The 15,440-nt window shown below is 45.7% G+C and overlaps 1 protein-coding gene across 3 annotated transcripts in view; it reads left to right on the forward strand.

Annotated features, from left to right (window-relative positions):
• LOC112217165 (metabotropic glutamate receptor 8) overlaps window positions 1–15,440 on the forward strand; it is a 362,177-nt gene that overhangs the window by 124,913 nt on the left and 221,824 nt on the right. For all 3 annotated transcript variants that reach the window (XM_042300187.1, XM_042300186.1, XM_042300188.1), the window contains exon 3: window positions 8,269–8,485. In XM_042300187.1, the coding sequence (XP_042156121.1) occupies window positions 8,269–8,485 (217 nt within the window). The remainder of the gene's footprint in view (window positions 1–8,268; window positions 8,486–15,440) is intronic.

Below are 15,440 nucleotides of genomic sequence, written 5' to 3' on the forward strand. Positions count from 1 at the left end.
GCATACCAGCCTTTCATTGAAGATGTAGCTAGCATATAAACAGTCTTTCATTGAAGATGTAGCTAGCATAACAGCCTTTCATTGAAGATGTAGCTAGCATAACAGCCTTTCATTGAAGATGTAGCTAGCATAACAGCCTTTCATTGAAGATGTAGCTAGCATAACAGCCTTTCATTGAAGATGTAGCTAGCATACCAGCCTTTCATTGAAGATGTAGCTAGCATAACAGCCTTTCATTGAAGATGTAGCTAGCATAACAGCCTTTCATTGAAGATGTAGCTAGCATAACAGTCTTTCATTGAAGATGTAGCTAGCATAACAGTCTTTCATTGAAGATGTAGCTAGCATAACAGCCTTTCATTGAAGATGTAGCTAGAATAACAGTCTTTCATGGCTGGAAAATTGGTGAAGGTGAGGAAAGTGAGAGTCTCCTCACCTGGGAATCAAAGAAGTCTCCAATTACTTGTTGTTTGTTAGATGGGCTGTTTTTGAGCTGACAAGCGTTAATAGCACTGAGACACAGAGACACTGAGCAGTGGGTTCCATCAGTATTCACCACAACTAGCTGTCCTAGAATCCCTCCACACCTTCCATTCCCCATCTAGTGATTCTGCTGTGTTCAGCTATCAGTATGTGTGTGTGTGTGTGTGTGTGTGTGTGTGTGTGTGTGTGTGTGTGTGTGTGTGTGTGTGTGCGTGTGTGTGTGTGTGTGTGTACAGGGAGAGAGATTGGCAGCTCTTCCCTCTCTCCTAGAATGCCACTGAAGCAGCCATAGACTACTTGTGTGTGCATTCTCCTGTATGTGTGTGATGTGTGATGTGTGTGTGTTTGTGTGTGCACACTTCTTTGTGTGTTATGTGTGTGTGTTATGTGTGCGTGCACACACTTCTTTGTGTTTGTTATGTGTGTGTGTGTGTGCATACTTCTTTGTGTGTGTTATGTGTGTGTGCCTGGACACAATCCTGTCTCGAAGCTCTGTGGACAATTTCTTCAACCTCAAAGCTTGGTTTTTGCTCTGACATGCACTGTCAACTGAGGGACCTTATATAGACAGGTGTGTGCCTTTCTAAATCATGTCCAATCAATTGAATTTACCACAGGTGGAATCCAATCAAGTTGTAGAAACATCTCAAGGATGATTATTGGAAACAGGAAGCACCTGAGCTCAATTTGAGTGTCATAGCAAAGGGTCTGCATACTTATGTAAATAAGGTATTTTTGCTTTAAAAAAAACAAACATTTGCAAACATTTCTAAAAACCCGTTTTTGCTACGTCATTATGGGGTATTGTGTGTAGATAATGAGGAAAATCCATTTTAGAATAAGGCTGTAACAATGTGGAAAAAGTCAAGGGGTCTGAATACTTTCCAAATGCACTGTATGTGGTGTTTAAGTATGTGTGTGTGGGAGTGGGAGCATACGAGTGTGAGTGCGTGTACACGTCTGTGTGTGTGTCAGTGTGTGAAAGAGAGTGTATGTGTAAAATTCAGCCATGGGCATCCTCTCCCTCCTGACAAATCAACCTGTCAGTCGGCCATCTCTCATCCAGATTCCATTACTTCGCCATTTGACTTTCAGCCCTCCCTACCTCCCTGTCCTGCATGTCTGTCTGCGTGCCCTTTATGCCTCTCCAAGCCTCTCTTTCTCGCTACCTCCCTATCCAAGCCTCTCTCTCTCTTTTACCACCCTATCCAAGCCTCTCTCTCTCTCTTTACCACCCTATCCAAGCCTCTCTCTCTTTTACCACCCTATCCAAGCCTCTCTCTCTCTCTTTACCACCCTATCCAAGCTCTCTCTCTCTCTCTCTCTTTCCCACCCTATCCAAGCCTCTCTCTCTCTTTACCACCCTATCCAAGCCTCTCTCTCTCTCTTTTACCACCCTATCCAAGCCTCTCTCTCTCTCTTTACCACCCTATCCAAGCCTCTCTCTCTCTCTTTACCACCCTATCCAAGCCTCTCTCTCTTTTACCACCCTATCCAAGCCTCTCTCTCTCTCTCTTTACCACCCTATCCAAGCTCTCTCTCTCTTTTCTCTCTCTCTCTCTTTACCACCCTATCCAAGCCTCTCTCTCTCTTTCCCACCCTATCCAAACCTCTCTCTCTCTTTACCACCCTATCCAAACCTCTCTCTCTCTTTTACCACCCTATCCAAGCCTCTCTCTCTCTTTTACCACCCTATCCAAGCCCTCTCTCTCTCTTTACCACCCTATCCAAGCTCTCTCTCTCTCTTTTACCACCCTATCCAAGCCTCTCTCTCTCTCTTTACCACCCTATCCAACCTCTCTCTCTCTCTCTCTCTCTTTACCACCCTATCCAAGCCTCCTCTCTCTCTCTCTTTCCCACCCTATCCAAGCCTCTCTCTCTCTTTACCACCCTATCCAAGCCTCTCTCTCTCTTTTACCACCCTATCCAAGCCTCTCTCTCTCTTTTACCACCCTATCCAAGCCTCTCTCTCTCTCTTTACCACCCTATCCAAGCCCTCTCTCTCTCTCTCTCTTTCCCACCCTATCCAAGCTCTCTCTCTCTCTCTTTCCCACCCTATCCAAGCCTCTCTCTCTCTCTTTACCACCCTATCCAAGCCTCTCTCTCTCTTTTACCACCCTATCCAAGCCTCTCTCTCTCTTTTACCACCCTATCCAAGCCTCTCTCTCTCTTTACCACCCTATCCAAACCTCTCTCCTCTCTCTCAACTCTCTTTACCACCCTATCCAAGCCTCTCTCTCTCTCTCTTTACCACCCTATCCAAGCCTCTCTCTCTCTCTTTACCACCCTATCCAAGCCTCTCCCTCTCTCTCTCTCTCTTTCCCACCCTATCCAAGCCTCTCTCTCTCTCTCTTTCCCACCCTATCCAAGCCTCTCTCTCTCTCTTTACCACCCTATCCAAGCCTCTCTCTCTCTTTTACCACCCTATCCAAGCCTCTCTCTCTCTTTTACCACCCTATCCAAGCCTCTCTCTCTCTTTACCACCCTATCCAAGCCTCTCTCTCTTTTACCACCCTATCCAAGCCTCTCTCTCTCTTTACCACCCTATCCAAGCCTCTCTCTCTCTCTTTACCACCCTATCCAAGCCTCTATCTCTCTCTCTCTTTACCACCCTATCCAAGCCTCCTCTCTCTCTCTCTTTACCACCCTATCCAAACCTCTCTCCTCTCTTTCTCTCTCTCTCTTTACCACCCTATCCAAGCCTCTCTTTCTCTCTCTTTACCACCCTATCCAAGCCTCTCTCTCTCTCTTTTACCACCCTATCCAAGCCTCTCTCTCTCTTTACCACCCTATCCAAGCCTCTCTCTCTCTTTACCACCCTATCCAAGCCTCCTCTCTCTCTCTCTTTACCACCCTATCCAAGCCTCTCTCTCTTTCCCACCCTCTCTTTACCACCCTATCCAAACCTCTCTCTCTCTCTTTACCACCCTATCCAAGCCTCTCTCTCTCTCTTTCCCACCCTATCCAAACCTCTCTCTCTCTCTCTCTTTACCACCCTATCCAAGCCTCTCTCTCTCTCTTTACCACCCTATCCAAGCCTCTCTCTCTCTTTCTTTACCACCCTATCCAAGCCTCTCTCTCTCTCTTTACCACCCTATCCAAGCCTCTCTCTCTCTCTTTACCACCCTATCCAAGCCTCTCTCTCTCTTTCCCACCCTATCCAAACCTCTCTCTATCTCTCTCTTTACCACCCTATCCAAGCCTCTCTCTCGCTCTTTACCACCCTATCCAAGCCTCTCTCTCTTCTTTACCACCCTATCCAAGCCTCTCTCTCTCTTTTACCACCCTATCCAAGCCTCTCTCTCTCTTTACCTCCCTATCCAAGCCTCTCTCTCTCTTTACCACCCTATCCAAGCCTCTCTCTCTCTCTTTACCACCCTATCCAAGCCTCTCTCTCTCTCTTTACCACCCTATCCAAGCCTCTCTCTCTCTCTTTACCACCCTATCCAATCCTCTCTCTCTCTCTTTTACCACCCTATCCAAGCCTCTCTCTCTCTTTTACCACCCTATCCAAGCCTCTCTCTCTCTTTACCACCCTATCCAAGCCTCTCTCTCTTTACCACCCTATCCATGCCTCTCTCTCTCTCTTTTACCACCCTATCCAAGCCTCTCTCTCTCTCTTTACCTCCCTATCCAACCTCCCTCTCTCTTTACCACCCTATCCAAGCCTCACCCTCTACTCTCTCTCTCTCTCTCTCTCTTTACCACCCTATCCAAGCCTCTCTCTCTCTCTTTACCACCCTATCCAAGCCTCTCTCTCTCTCTCTCTCTCTTTTACCACCCTATCCAAGCCTCTCTCTCTGTTTTACCACCCTATCCAAGCCTCTCTCTCTCTCTTTACCACCCTATCCAAGCCTCTCTCTCTCTTTCCCACCCTATCCAAACTCTCTTTCTATCCAAGCCTCTCTCTCTTTACCACCCTATCCAAGCCTCTCTCTCTCTTCCAAGCCCTCTCTCTTTCCCACCCTATCCAAACCTCTCTCTCTCTCTTTACCACCCTATCCAAGCCTCTCTCTCTCTTTACCACCCTATCCAAGCATCTCTCTCTCTCTTTACCACCCTATCCAAGCCTCTCTCTTTCTTTTTACCACCCTATCCAAGCCTCTCTCTCTCTCTTTACCACCCTATCCAAGCCTCTCTCTCTCTCTTTACCACCCTATCCAAGCCTCTCTCTCTCTTTACCACCCTATCCAAGCCTCCTCTCTCTTTACCACCCTATCCAAGCCTCTCTCTCTCTCTTTACCACCCTATCCAAGCCTCTCTCTCTCTCTCTCTCTTTACCACCCTATCCAAGCCTCCTCTCTCTCTCTCTTTACCACCCTATCCAAGCCTCTCTCTCTCTTTCCCACCCTATCCAAGCCTCTCTCTCTCTCTCTCTTTACCACCCTATCCAACCTCCTCTCTCTCTCTTTCCCACCCTATCCAAACCTCTCTCTCTCTCTATTTACCACCCTATCCAAGCCTCTCTCTCTCTTTACCACCCTATCCAAGCCTCTCTCTCTCTCTTTACCACCCTATCCAAGCCTCTCTCTTTCTCTTTACCACCCTATCCAAGCTCTCTCTCTCTCTCTCTCTTTACCTCCCTATCCAAACCTCTCTCTCTTTACCACCCTATCCAAGCCTCTCTCTTTCTCTTTACCACCCTATCCAAGCCTCTCTCTCTCTTTACCTCCCTATCCAAGCCTCTCTCTCTCTCTCTTTCCCACCCTATCCAAGCCTCTCTCTCTCTCTTTCCCACCCTATCCAATCCCTCTCTCTCTCTTTACCACCCTATCCAAACCTCTCTCTCTCTCTCTTTACCACCCTATCCAAACCTCTCTCTCTCTCTCTTTACCACCCTATCCAAGCCTCTCTCTCTCTCTCTCTTTACCTCCCTATCCAAGCCTCTCTCTCTCTTTACCTCCCTATCCAAGCCTCTCTCTCTCTCTCTTTCCCACCCTATCCAAGCTCTCTCTCTCTCTCTTTCCCACCCTATCCAAGCCTCTCTCTCTCTTTACCACCCTACCAACCCTCCTCCAAACCTCTCTCTCTTTCCCACCCTATCCAAACCTCTCTCTCTCTTTACCACCCTATCCAAACCCTCTCTCTCTCTTTCCCACCCTATCCAAGCCTCTCTCTCTCTTTCCCACCCTATCCAAGCCTCTCTCTCTCTTTACCTCCCTATCCAAGCCTCTCTCTCTCTCTCTTTACCACCCTATCCAAGCCCCTCTCTCTCTACCTCTCTATCCAAGCCTCTCTCTCTCTCTACCTCTCTATCCAAGCCTCTGTCTTTCTCCTTTCCAATCCAAGCCTCTCTCTACCTCTCTATCCAAGCCTCTCTCTACTTCTCTATCCAATCCTCTCTCTTTCTACCTTCCAATCCAAGCCTCTCTACCTCTCTATCCAAGCCTCTGTCTTTCTCCTTTCCAATCCAAGCCTCTCTCTACCTCTCTATCCAAGCCTCTCTCTACTTCTCTATCCAATCCTCTCTCTTTCTACCTTCCAATCCAAGCCTCTCTACCTCTCTATCCAAGCCTCTCTACCTCTCTATCCAAGCCTCTGTCTTTCTCCTTTCCAATCCAAGCCTCTCTCTACCTCTCTATCCAAGCCTCTCTCTACTTCTCTATCCAATCCTCTCTCTTTCTACCTTCCAATCCAAGCCTCTCTACTTCTCTATCCAAGCCTCTCTCTACCTCTCTATCCAAGCCTCTCTCTACTTCTCTATCCAATCCTCTCTCTTTCTACCTTCCAATCCAAGCCTCTCTACTTCTCTATCCAAGCCTCTCTCTACCTCTCTATCCAAGCCTCTCTACTTCTCTATCCAATCCTCTCTCTTTCTACTTCTCTATCCAAGCCTCTCTCTACCTCTCTATCCAAGCCTCTCTCTTTCTACTTCTCTATCCAATCCTCTCTCTACCTCTCTATCCAATCCTCTCTCTTTCTACTTCTCTATCCAAGCCTCTCTACTTCTCTATCCAATCCTCTCTCTTTCTACTTCTCTATCCAAGCCTCTCTCTACCTCTCTATCCAAGCCTCTCTCTTTCTACTTCTCTATCCAAGCCTCTCTACTTCTCTATCCAATCCTCTCTCTTTCTACTTCTCTATCCAAGCCTCTCTACTTCTCTATCCAATCCTCTCTCTCTCTACCTCTCTATCCAAGCCTCTCTCTACTTCTCTATCCAAGCCTCTCTCTTTCTACCTTCCAATCCAAGCCTCTCTACCTCTCTATCCAAGCCTCTCTCTACCTCTCTATCCAAGCCTCTCTCTACCTCTCTATCTAAGCCTCTCTCTACCTCTCTATCCAAGCCTCTCTCTACTTCTCTATCCAAGCCTCTCTTTCTACCTTCCAATCCAAGCCTCTCTACCTCTCTATCTAAGCCTCTCTCTACCTCTCTATCCAAGCCTCTCTACTTCTCTATCCAAGCCTCTCTCTACCTCTCTATCCAAGCCTCTCTACCTCTCTATCCAAGCCTCTCTCTACCTCTCTATCCAAGCTCTCTTTCTACCTCTCTATCCAAGCCTCTCTCTACTTCTCTATCCAAGCCTCTCTCTTTCTACCTTCCAATCCAAGCCTCTCTCTACCTCTCTATCCAAGCCTCTCTACCTCTCTATCCAAGCCTCTCTCTACCTCTCTATCCAAGCCTCTCTCTTTCTACCTCTCTATCCAAGCCTCTCTCTTTCTACCTCTCTTTCCAAGCCTCTCTCTTTCTACCTCTCTTTCCAAGCCTCTCTCTACCTCTCTATCCAAGCCTCTCTCTACCTCTCTTTCCAAGCCTCTCTCTACTTTTCTATCTAAGCCTCTTTCTACCTTCCAATCTAAGCCTCTCTCTACCTCTCTATCCACGCCTCTCTCTACTTTTCTATCTAAGCCTCTCTCTACCTCTCTATCCAAGCCTCTCTCTACCTCTCTATCCAAGCCCCTCTCTACCTCTCTATCCAAGCCTCTCTCTACCTCTCTATCCAAGCCTCTCTCTACCTCTCTATCCAAGCCCCTCTCTACCTCTCTATCCAAGCCTCTCTCTACCTCTTTATCCAAGCCCCTCTCTACCTCTCTATCCAAGCCTCTCTCTACCTCTCTATCCAAGCCTCTCTCTACCTCTCTATCCAAGCCCCTCTCTATCCAAGCCTCTCTCTACCTCTCTATCCAAGCCTCTCTCTACCTCTCTATCCAAGCCTCTCTCTACCTCTCTATCCAAGCCTCTCTCTACCTCTCTATCCAAGCCTCTCTCTACCTCTCTATCCAAGCCCCTCTCTATCCAAGCCTCTCTCTACTTCTCAATCCAAGCCTCTCTATTTCTCTATCCTTGCCTCTCTCTGCCCGCCTCCCTATCCAGCCTCTCCCTGCCTACCTTCACACTCCAACCTGTCTCCTGTCTGGGGCTCTCCTGCATTGTTTCTCTGCCTGTCTGTCTCAGGCACCTTGGCTGGGCTCTCTCCTTTTCTGAGGCTCTTTCAGCTGGGCTGTCTGATCTCTGATAAACCACTTGGATGGAGTATGACCTCTGGCTAGTGTAATCTATCTCAATTTCTTCAGTGCCATGCTATCAGTAATTACCTTCTCATTCTGTCCCCCTATCCTCTGGAGAGTGACACCCTTTCTACTCTCATCTCTCAATGCATTCCTTCATCTCTCTCTCTCTCTCTCTCTCTCTCTCTCTGCTTACTCTGTCTTTCCTCAGAATCCCTTCATATTAGCTGTACGTGTCCTTGGCTCCAGATGCACATTCTAACCTGTTAAACACCTTCTCCTCTCCTCCTCCGTCCCAACTCATCCCTTCTTTCTGTTCTCTCTCCCTCTCTCCTCAGATCCCTCAGATCAGCTATGCGTCCACGGCCCCAGAGCTCAGTGACAACACGAGGTATGACTTTTTCTCCCGCGTCGTACCTCCGGACTCCTACCAGGCCCAGGCAATGATGGACATCGTCACGGCGATGGGATGGAACTACGTGTCCACGCTCGCCTCTGAGGGGAACTACGGCGAGAGCGGTGTCGAGGCCTTCGTACAGATCTCCCGGGAAACAGGTTCGTGGAATAGCGAAACATGCTCAGACACACTCTAACACACAGTACTGAATGGAGGTGCTGAATCTTCCTGAACACTGTCCACAGTTCTTGAGCGTTTGGACATCTCTCTTCTGTGCTGGGTCTCTGCGGACCTCTGAACAACAGTAGCTGCCCTAGTAGATGTCAGTCTCAAATATCTATATTTAAAAACGTCAGCGATATTAACTATCAGATAGTGTCTGTCCGCTACGGATTGACAGTCAGTCAGCATTTTTTTTTTAAAACAACGTATTTCATCAGATACACTCTCTGTTGGTTTTAACTTGTCTCTGTGTGTTTGTTGAGATTGCTCGGGTTTGTCAGCAATCACCGATGTCTAGTTTTCTTAGTGTGGGAAAGGAAACATCAAATGACATTCCCAATATACTGAAATGCATAATGTTTGTTTTGGGGAATATGGCATCGATTCAGACACCATATTCAAACAGTCAAATCAGACACGTGAATTCCCTCCCAAACTCACAGATAGACACCAGTGACCATTTGAGTTGGAGCTCCTGCTGTGCTTACTGCTGTAAGCAGTGCTGCTAGTTTCTACTGTGTGCCTTTACTGTGGGTTTCTGTACTGTGCTGTGCTGAGGGCTATGTGGTGTGACAGTGAAAACAGTCAGCTGTTTAGATGTTTAGCCTTGCTAGGGCTGTGCAGATGTTGACATGGCTGGAGGGGACAGGGGTGGGAGGAGGGGGGAGGGAATAGAAGGGGAAAAACAACAGTGGAGCCGTCTGTCTGTCTGTCCATTTGATACGATGCTGAGCACAACATTTAACATCTAAAAGAGAATGCCCTGCAGATCCACACACTCAAACTAACATATTTCATTCAGTAGGCTCTGGGTAGAAGGCAATTGCACTCCTAAGTGGTTAGAATGAAGTAAATGTCCATTCCCTGCTTCCTGCTCTCGAACGGACAGCTTTTATTCCACTACACTGTGTCCTGTCTTCCAGTTGTGGAGTATTACTAACACCATGATACTCCCACTGCCCGGTCTGTGGCGGTCTCTGGACATGAGGGTGGCCGGAAGATGAGGGTGGCCGTGTGTGTGTGTGTGTGTGTGTGTGTGTGTGTGTGTGTGTAGGTGCCTACATGTATGTGTGTGACGAGTCGACTGACTGTCCCTCTGAATTGGTTTAATGAAGAGAAGCTGGGAGGAGGAGAAGAAAGACAGATGAGGCGAGGGGGAAGAGAGGAACAACAGAATGAGTCCACAGCAGGCGACATGGATGTAATCACAAAGTAATGACAGGTGTCATAATAGACCAACTATCCTCGTTCCTCTCTCTCTCTTTCTCTCTCTTTCCCCCCTCTCTCTTTCCCCTCTCTCTCGCCCCCCTCTCTCTTTCCCCCTTTCTCTCTCTCTCTCTCCCTCTATCTCTCTCTCTTTCTTTCCCTTTCCCTTTCCCTCTTTCCGTCTCTGTCTCCCTATCTCTCTCTCTCTCTCTTTCTCTCTCGTTCCCTCTCTCTCTCTATATATATTTATATAAATATATACAGTATATATATATCTCCCCTCACGCCCTCTCTGTCCTCATCCCCTGTGATTGAATGATTGTGATTATTAAGTGATTGAGTTATTATTTAATAGTATTGTTATTACTTTGATGACTGCTGCCGCCTCCTCTTACCCTCCTCCCCGCATGCTGCTCCTGAGCAGCTGTGGTAATTGCTGTTAAATCGAGGAGTTATGATTCCCGAGACATTATGTGTGTGTTTGTGTCTGTGAAGCACGTCTCCGCTCCCTCTAGGCATAATAAGGATGTTTTCACCATAACGTGTAAGACGCACCTAACCATTAATAGCGTGATGATGGAGGATGTCTGTAGAGAGAGGGGATGGCGTATCCATTTTAACTAGCTGATTCTCTCATCTTGTGTGCGAGGGGGAGGGGGAGGGGGAGGGGGGGGTGAAAACAGCAGGGAGCGAGACGGAGACGGAATGAAAGATTGACTATAGTTTGTAGCAGTATAGTACACCGTTTTCCTATTGATGTGTGTGAAGAAGAAGAGAGAGTGAGAGGGAGAAAGAGAGAGTGGGAGAGAGGGAGGAGACTGAAAGGGGGGAGAGATTGAGAGAGACAGAGCGATGGGATAGAGTGAGAGAGAGGGAGGAGAGAGGGAGGAGACTGAGAGTTTGAGAGAGACGGAGAGGAAGAGGGATAGAGTGAAAGAGAGGGAGAGACAGAGAGATGTGACAACGAGAGAGAGAGAGATGTTGAGAGAGAGAGAGAGAGAGAGAGAGAGAGAGAGAGAGAGAGAGAGACAGATCCAGATGGGAGGTATTCTCTCTCTTTCGTCCAGACATCCAGATGACAGACTCTCCTCCTACAGCTGTAGGATAAGAGGTGGATTACACACAGAGATGGAGATTCACACACACACACACACACACAAAGAGAGAGAGAGAGGGAGACAGAAGAAATAATAGCCAGCCAATTAGTCTAGTAACTAACGCCACATGACAGTCAGATGAGAGGGTCAATAGGCATGCAACAATGAGCACCATGTTTCAGCGTCTGATTAGTGGAACACCCTCTGTCTCCTCTGTGTGTGTGTGTTTGTGTGTGTGTGTGTGTGTGTGTGTGTGTGTGTGTGTGTGTGTGAATCCTCCATCTCTGTGTGTAATCCACCTCTTATCCTACAGCTGGAGGAGGAGAGTCTGTCATCTGGATGTCTGGACGAAAGAGAGAGAATACCTCCCATCTGGATCTGTCTCTCTCTCAATTCAATTCAATTGACTTTATTGACATGGCAAGTTCATTATTACTTACATTGTCAAAGTATACATATCGAAAAAATATATATATTAAAAAAATATAAATATATAAAAAAAATATATATTTATATGTAACACATATATATATTTATATGTAAATAAATGGTGGGACCAACAGCAATAATAATAGTAGTAGTGGACATGGGATTACCATTAACAACAACTACAGCAACAATATTAATGAGAACAACAATACATTAAAGCAATGGTAGTAGACCAGTGTCAACATGACTGAGAAGACACATGACCTGGTAGTAGACCAGTGTCAACATGACTGAGAAGACACATGATGTGGTATGAAAGACAAAACAAAACAAGATGGGAAATATTATCGACATTACTTTGCACTTTTCACTGGCTGTCCCTCAGGTTGTGGCAGGAGGACACATATTTGGCTGCCAAAACTGCACATTTTGGCTTTTCACCCAATAAATATTTGATTATTTGATCTTTTATAGTTTCAAATTCTTTGATTTGAATTATAATTTTGGGAAAGAAATATTCTCTTAGGTCTGAGTATTTGTCACAGTGTAATAGGAAATGCAGCTCTGTCTCTACCTCTCCCCTGGAGCAGAGTGAGCACAGCTCACTGAGTCTGTACCTAGTCAATGTTTTCCTCAGTTTTCTATCAGTCACAGTGGTCAGATAGTCTGCCACCATGTACTGTCTGTTTAGAGCCAAATAGCATTGAAGTTTACTTGGATTTTTTTGTGGTGTCTTTCCAATAGGTGATATATTTTTATTTTTGTTTTGTGATGATTTGGTTGGGCCAGATTTTCTGAGTGCTGTCCTGAGGCTCTATGGGGTTGGTTTGGGTTGGTGAACTGAGCCTCAGAACCAGCTGGCTGAGGGGACTCTTCTCTTGTTTCATCTCTTGACATTGTAGAGCTGTGTGATGGAATGTTTTGGGGTCACTTGTTTTTAGATGGTTGTAAAATTTGATGGCTCTTTTTTCTATTTGAATGAGGAGGGGGTATTGGCTCAATTCTGCTCTACATGCGTTATTTGGAGTTTTTCTTTGCACTTGCAATACAGTCTTGCAAAACTCTGAATGCAGTATTTCGATTGGATGTTTGTCCCATTTGGTAAATTCATTATTAGAGATTGGACCCCATACTTCACTGCCGTATAGAGCAATTGGTTCTATAACTGATTGAAACATTTTGAGCCAGATTCTAATTGGAATTTCGATGTTGATGTTCCTTTTAATGGCATAGAATGCTCTTCTTGCTTTGTCTCTCAGCTCGTTCACAGCCATGTGAGAGTTACCTGTTTTGCTGATATTTAGTCCTAGATATGTGTAGTTTTTGGTGTGTTCTAATAGAACTGTGTCCAAATAGAATTTATATTTGTCATCCTTATTTCCAGACCTTTTCTGGAATATCATTATATTTGTTTTTTAAGTTAACGGTCAGAGCCCAGGTCTGACAGAACCTGTGAAGATGATCTAGGTGCTGTTGTAACCCCTCTTTAGTGGGAGACAGCAGCACCAGGTCATCTGCGTACAGCAGACACTTGATTTCAGTGTTGTGTAGGATGATACCAGGTGCTGCCGATTCATCTAATGTTTTTACCAATTCATTCATGTAGATGTTAAATAGTGTTGGACTTATTGGGCAGCCCTGTTTCACTCCTCATCCCAGAGAGAAGATGTCTGTTTGTTTCTTGTATATCTTTTTGTTCTGGGCTCTTTGTTGTATTGCTGTAGAGGTTTGCAAAGTGATTTCTCCACATATCCCCATTTTGGATAGCCAATTCCTCATGATGAGGTTTGTTTAATTTATTCCAATTCTCCCAGAAGTGGTTTGATTCTATGGATTCCTCAATTCCATCCAGCTGATTTCTAATGTGCTGTTCCTTTTTTGTTCTTAGGGTGTGTTTGTATTGCTTCAGAGTTTCCCCATATTGAAGGCATATATTTTTGTTGTCTGGTTCTCTGTTTTTGATTAGATATATTTCTCAATGACTTTCATAGATTTTTGCAATCATCATCAAACCATTTTTCATGATCTGTTATTTCTGGTTTGATCTTAAGCTTCTTTAAATTAGTCAAGGAGGCTAATTTGTCAAACATAAAGTTTATGTTCCAAACAGCCACATTTACACCTTCATTGCTGTAGGAGAATGTTCAGGCTAAAAAGTTGTCCAGGAGAGATTGTATTTTTTGGCTACTAATTGCTTTTTGGTAGATGCCTGTACTGTTTGCACTCCATCTATAGGCCTGTTTTGTACCATGTAATTTATTGTGCCGTGAGGCTTCATGGTTGGGTTCTGCTCTTCTCAGATACACTGTGATTTTAGTGTGGTCTGAGAGAGGTGTTAGTGGGCTGACTGTGAAGGCTCTGAGAGAGGTGTCAGTGGGCTGACTGTGAAGGCTCTGAGAGACTCTGGGTTTAGGTCGCTGAGGAAGTTGTCTACAGTGCTGCTGCCAAGGGATGAGCTGTAGGTGTACCTACCAAAAGAGTCCCCTCTCAGCCTACCATTTACTATGTACAGACCCAGTGTTCCACAGAGCTGTAGGTGTACCTACCAAAAGAGTCCCCTCTCAGCCTACCATTGACTATGTACAGACCCAGTGTTCCACAGAGCTGTAGGTGTACCTACCAAAAGAGTCCCCTCTCAGCCTACCATTGACTATGTACAGACCCAGTGTTCCACAGAGCTTCACGAGCTGTACTCCGTTTTTGTTTTTCACTTTGTCATAGTTGTTTCTATGGGGGTATGTGGGGAGGGAAAGGTTGTTGCTTCCTGGTAGGTGTTTGTCCCCATCACTGTTAATAGTGTCTTGTTCTTCTGCTGTTCTAGCATTCAGGTCTCCACAGACCAGTACGTTGCCTTGGGCCTGAAAGTGACTCCTCTCCCCCTCTAGAATGGAGAAACTCTCTTCATTGAAGTAGGGTGACTCTGAGGGGGGAATGTATGTGGCACAGAGGAAGACGGTTTTATCTGTCAAGACAGCCTCCTTGTTGATTTTTAACCAGATAAAGAATTCTCCTGTTTTGATCAATTCGATTGAATGAATTAGTTCAGATTTATACCATATTAGCATTCCCCCTGAGTCTCTTCCCTGTTTGAAACCTTTTAATTTAGTTGATGGTATGATTATCTCCCTATAACCTACTGGACAGCCAGTGGAAACATCACCTCTGCACCATGTTTCCTGTAGTACTACAATATCAACATCATCAATTTCTTTCAGGAAGTCTGGGTTTCTGCTCTTTAGTCCAAAAGCAGAGGACTTAAATCCTTGTAAATTCCAACATGCAACGTAAAAAGATTTCATAACTTTTTTTTCTTATTTTTTTCTTCTCTCTCTCTACCTCAACATTCTCTCTCTCTCTCTACCTCAACATTCTCTCTCTCTCTCTCTCTACCTCAACTCTCTCTCTCTCTCTCTACCTCAACATTCTCTCTCTCTCTCTACCTCAACATTTTCTCTCTCTCTCTCTACCTCAACATTCTCTCTCTCTCTCTCTACCTCAACACATCTCTCTCTCTCTCTCTCATTCTCTCTCTCTCTCTACCTCAACATTCTCTTCTCTCTCTCTCAACACCTTCATTCTCTCTCTCTCTCTACCTCAACATTCTCTACCTCAACTCTCTCTCTACCTCAACATTCTCTCTCTCTCTCTACCTCAACATTCTCTCTCTCTCTCTACCTCAACATTCTCTCTCTCTCTCTCTACCTCAACATTCTCTCTCTCTCTACCTCAACATTCTCTCTCTCTCTCTACCTCAACATTCTCTCTCTCTCTCTACCTCAACATTCTCTCTCTCTCTACTGCAACATTCTCTCTCTCTCTCTCTCTCTCTCTCTCTCTCTCTCTACCTCAACATTCTCTCTCTCTCTCTACCTCAACATTCTCTCTCTCTACCTCCACATTCTCTCTCTCTCTCTCTCTCTACCTCAACATTCTCTCTCTCTCTCTCTCTCTCTCTCAACATTCTCTTTCTCTCTCTCTCTCCACCTCAACATTCTCTCTCTCTCTCTACCTCAACATCTCTCTCTCTCTCTCTCTCTCTCTCTCTCTCTCAACATTATCTTTCTCTCTCTCTCCACCTCAACAGTGTCTCTCTCTCTCGATGTCGCATCTCTCTGTCTCTCTCTCTCTCTCTCTCTCGCTCTCTCGATGTTGCATCTCT

The sequence above is a fragment of the Oncorhynchus tshawytscha genome, linkage group LG17 (assembly GCF_018296145.1).
Source record: "Oncorhynchus tshawytscha isolate Ot180627B linkage group LG17, Otsh_v2.0, whole genome shotgun sequence".
Classification (NCBI taxonomy): Eukaryota; Metazoa; Chordata; class Actinopteri; order Salmoniformes; family Salmonidae; genus Oncorhynchus; species Oncorhynchus tshawytscha.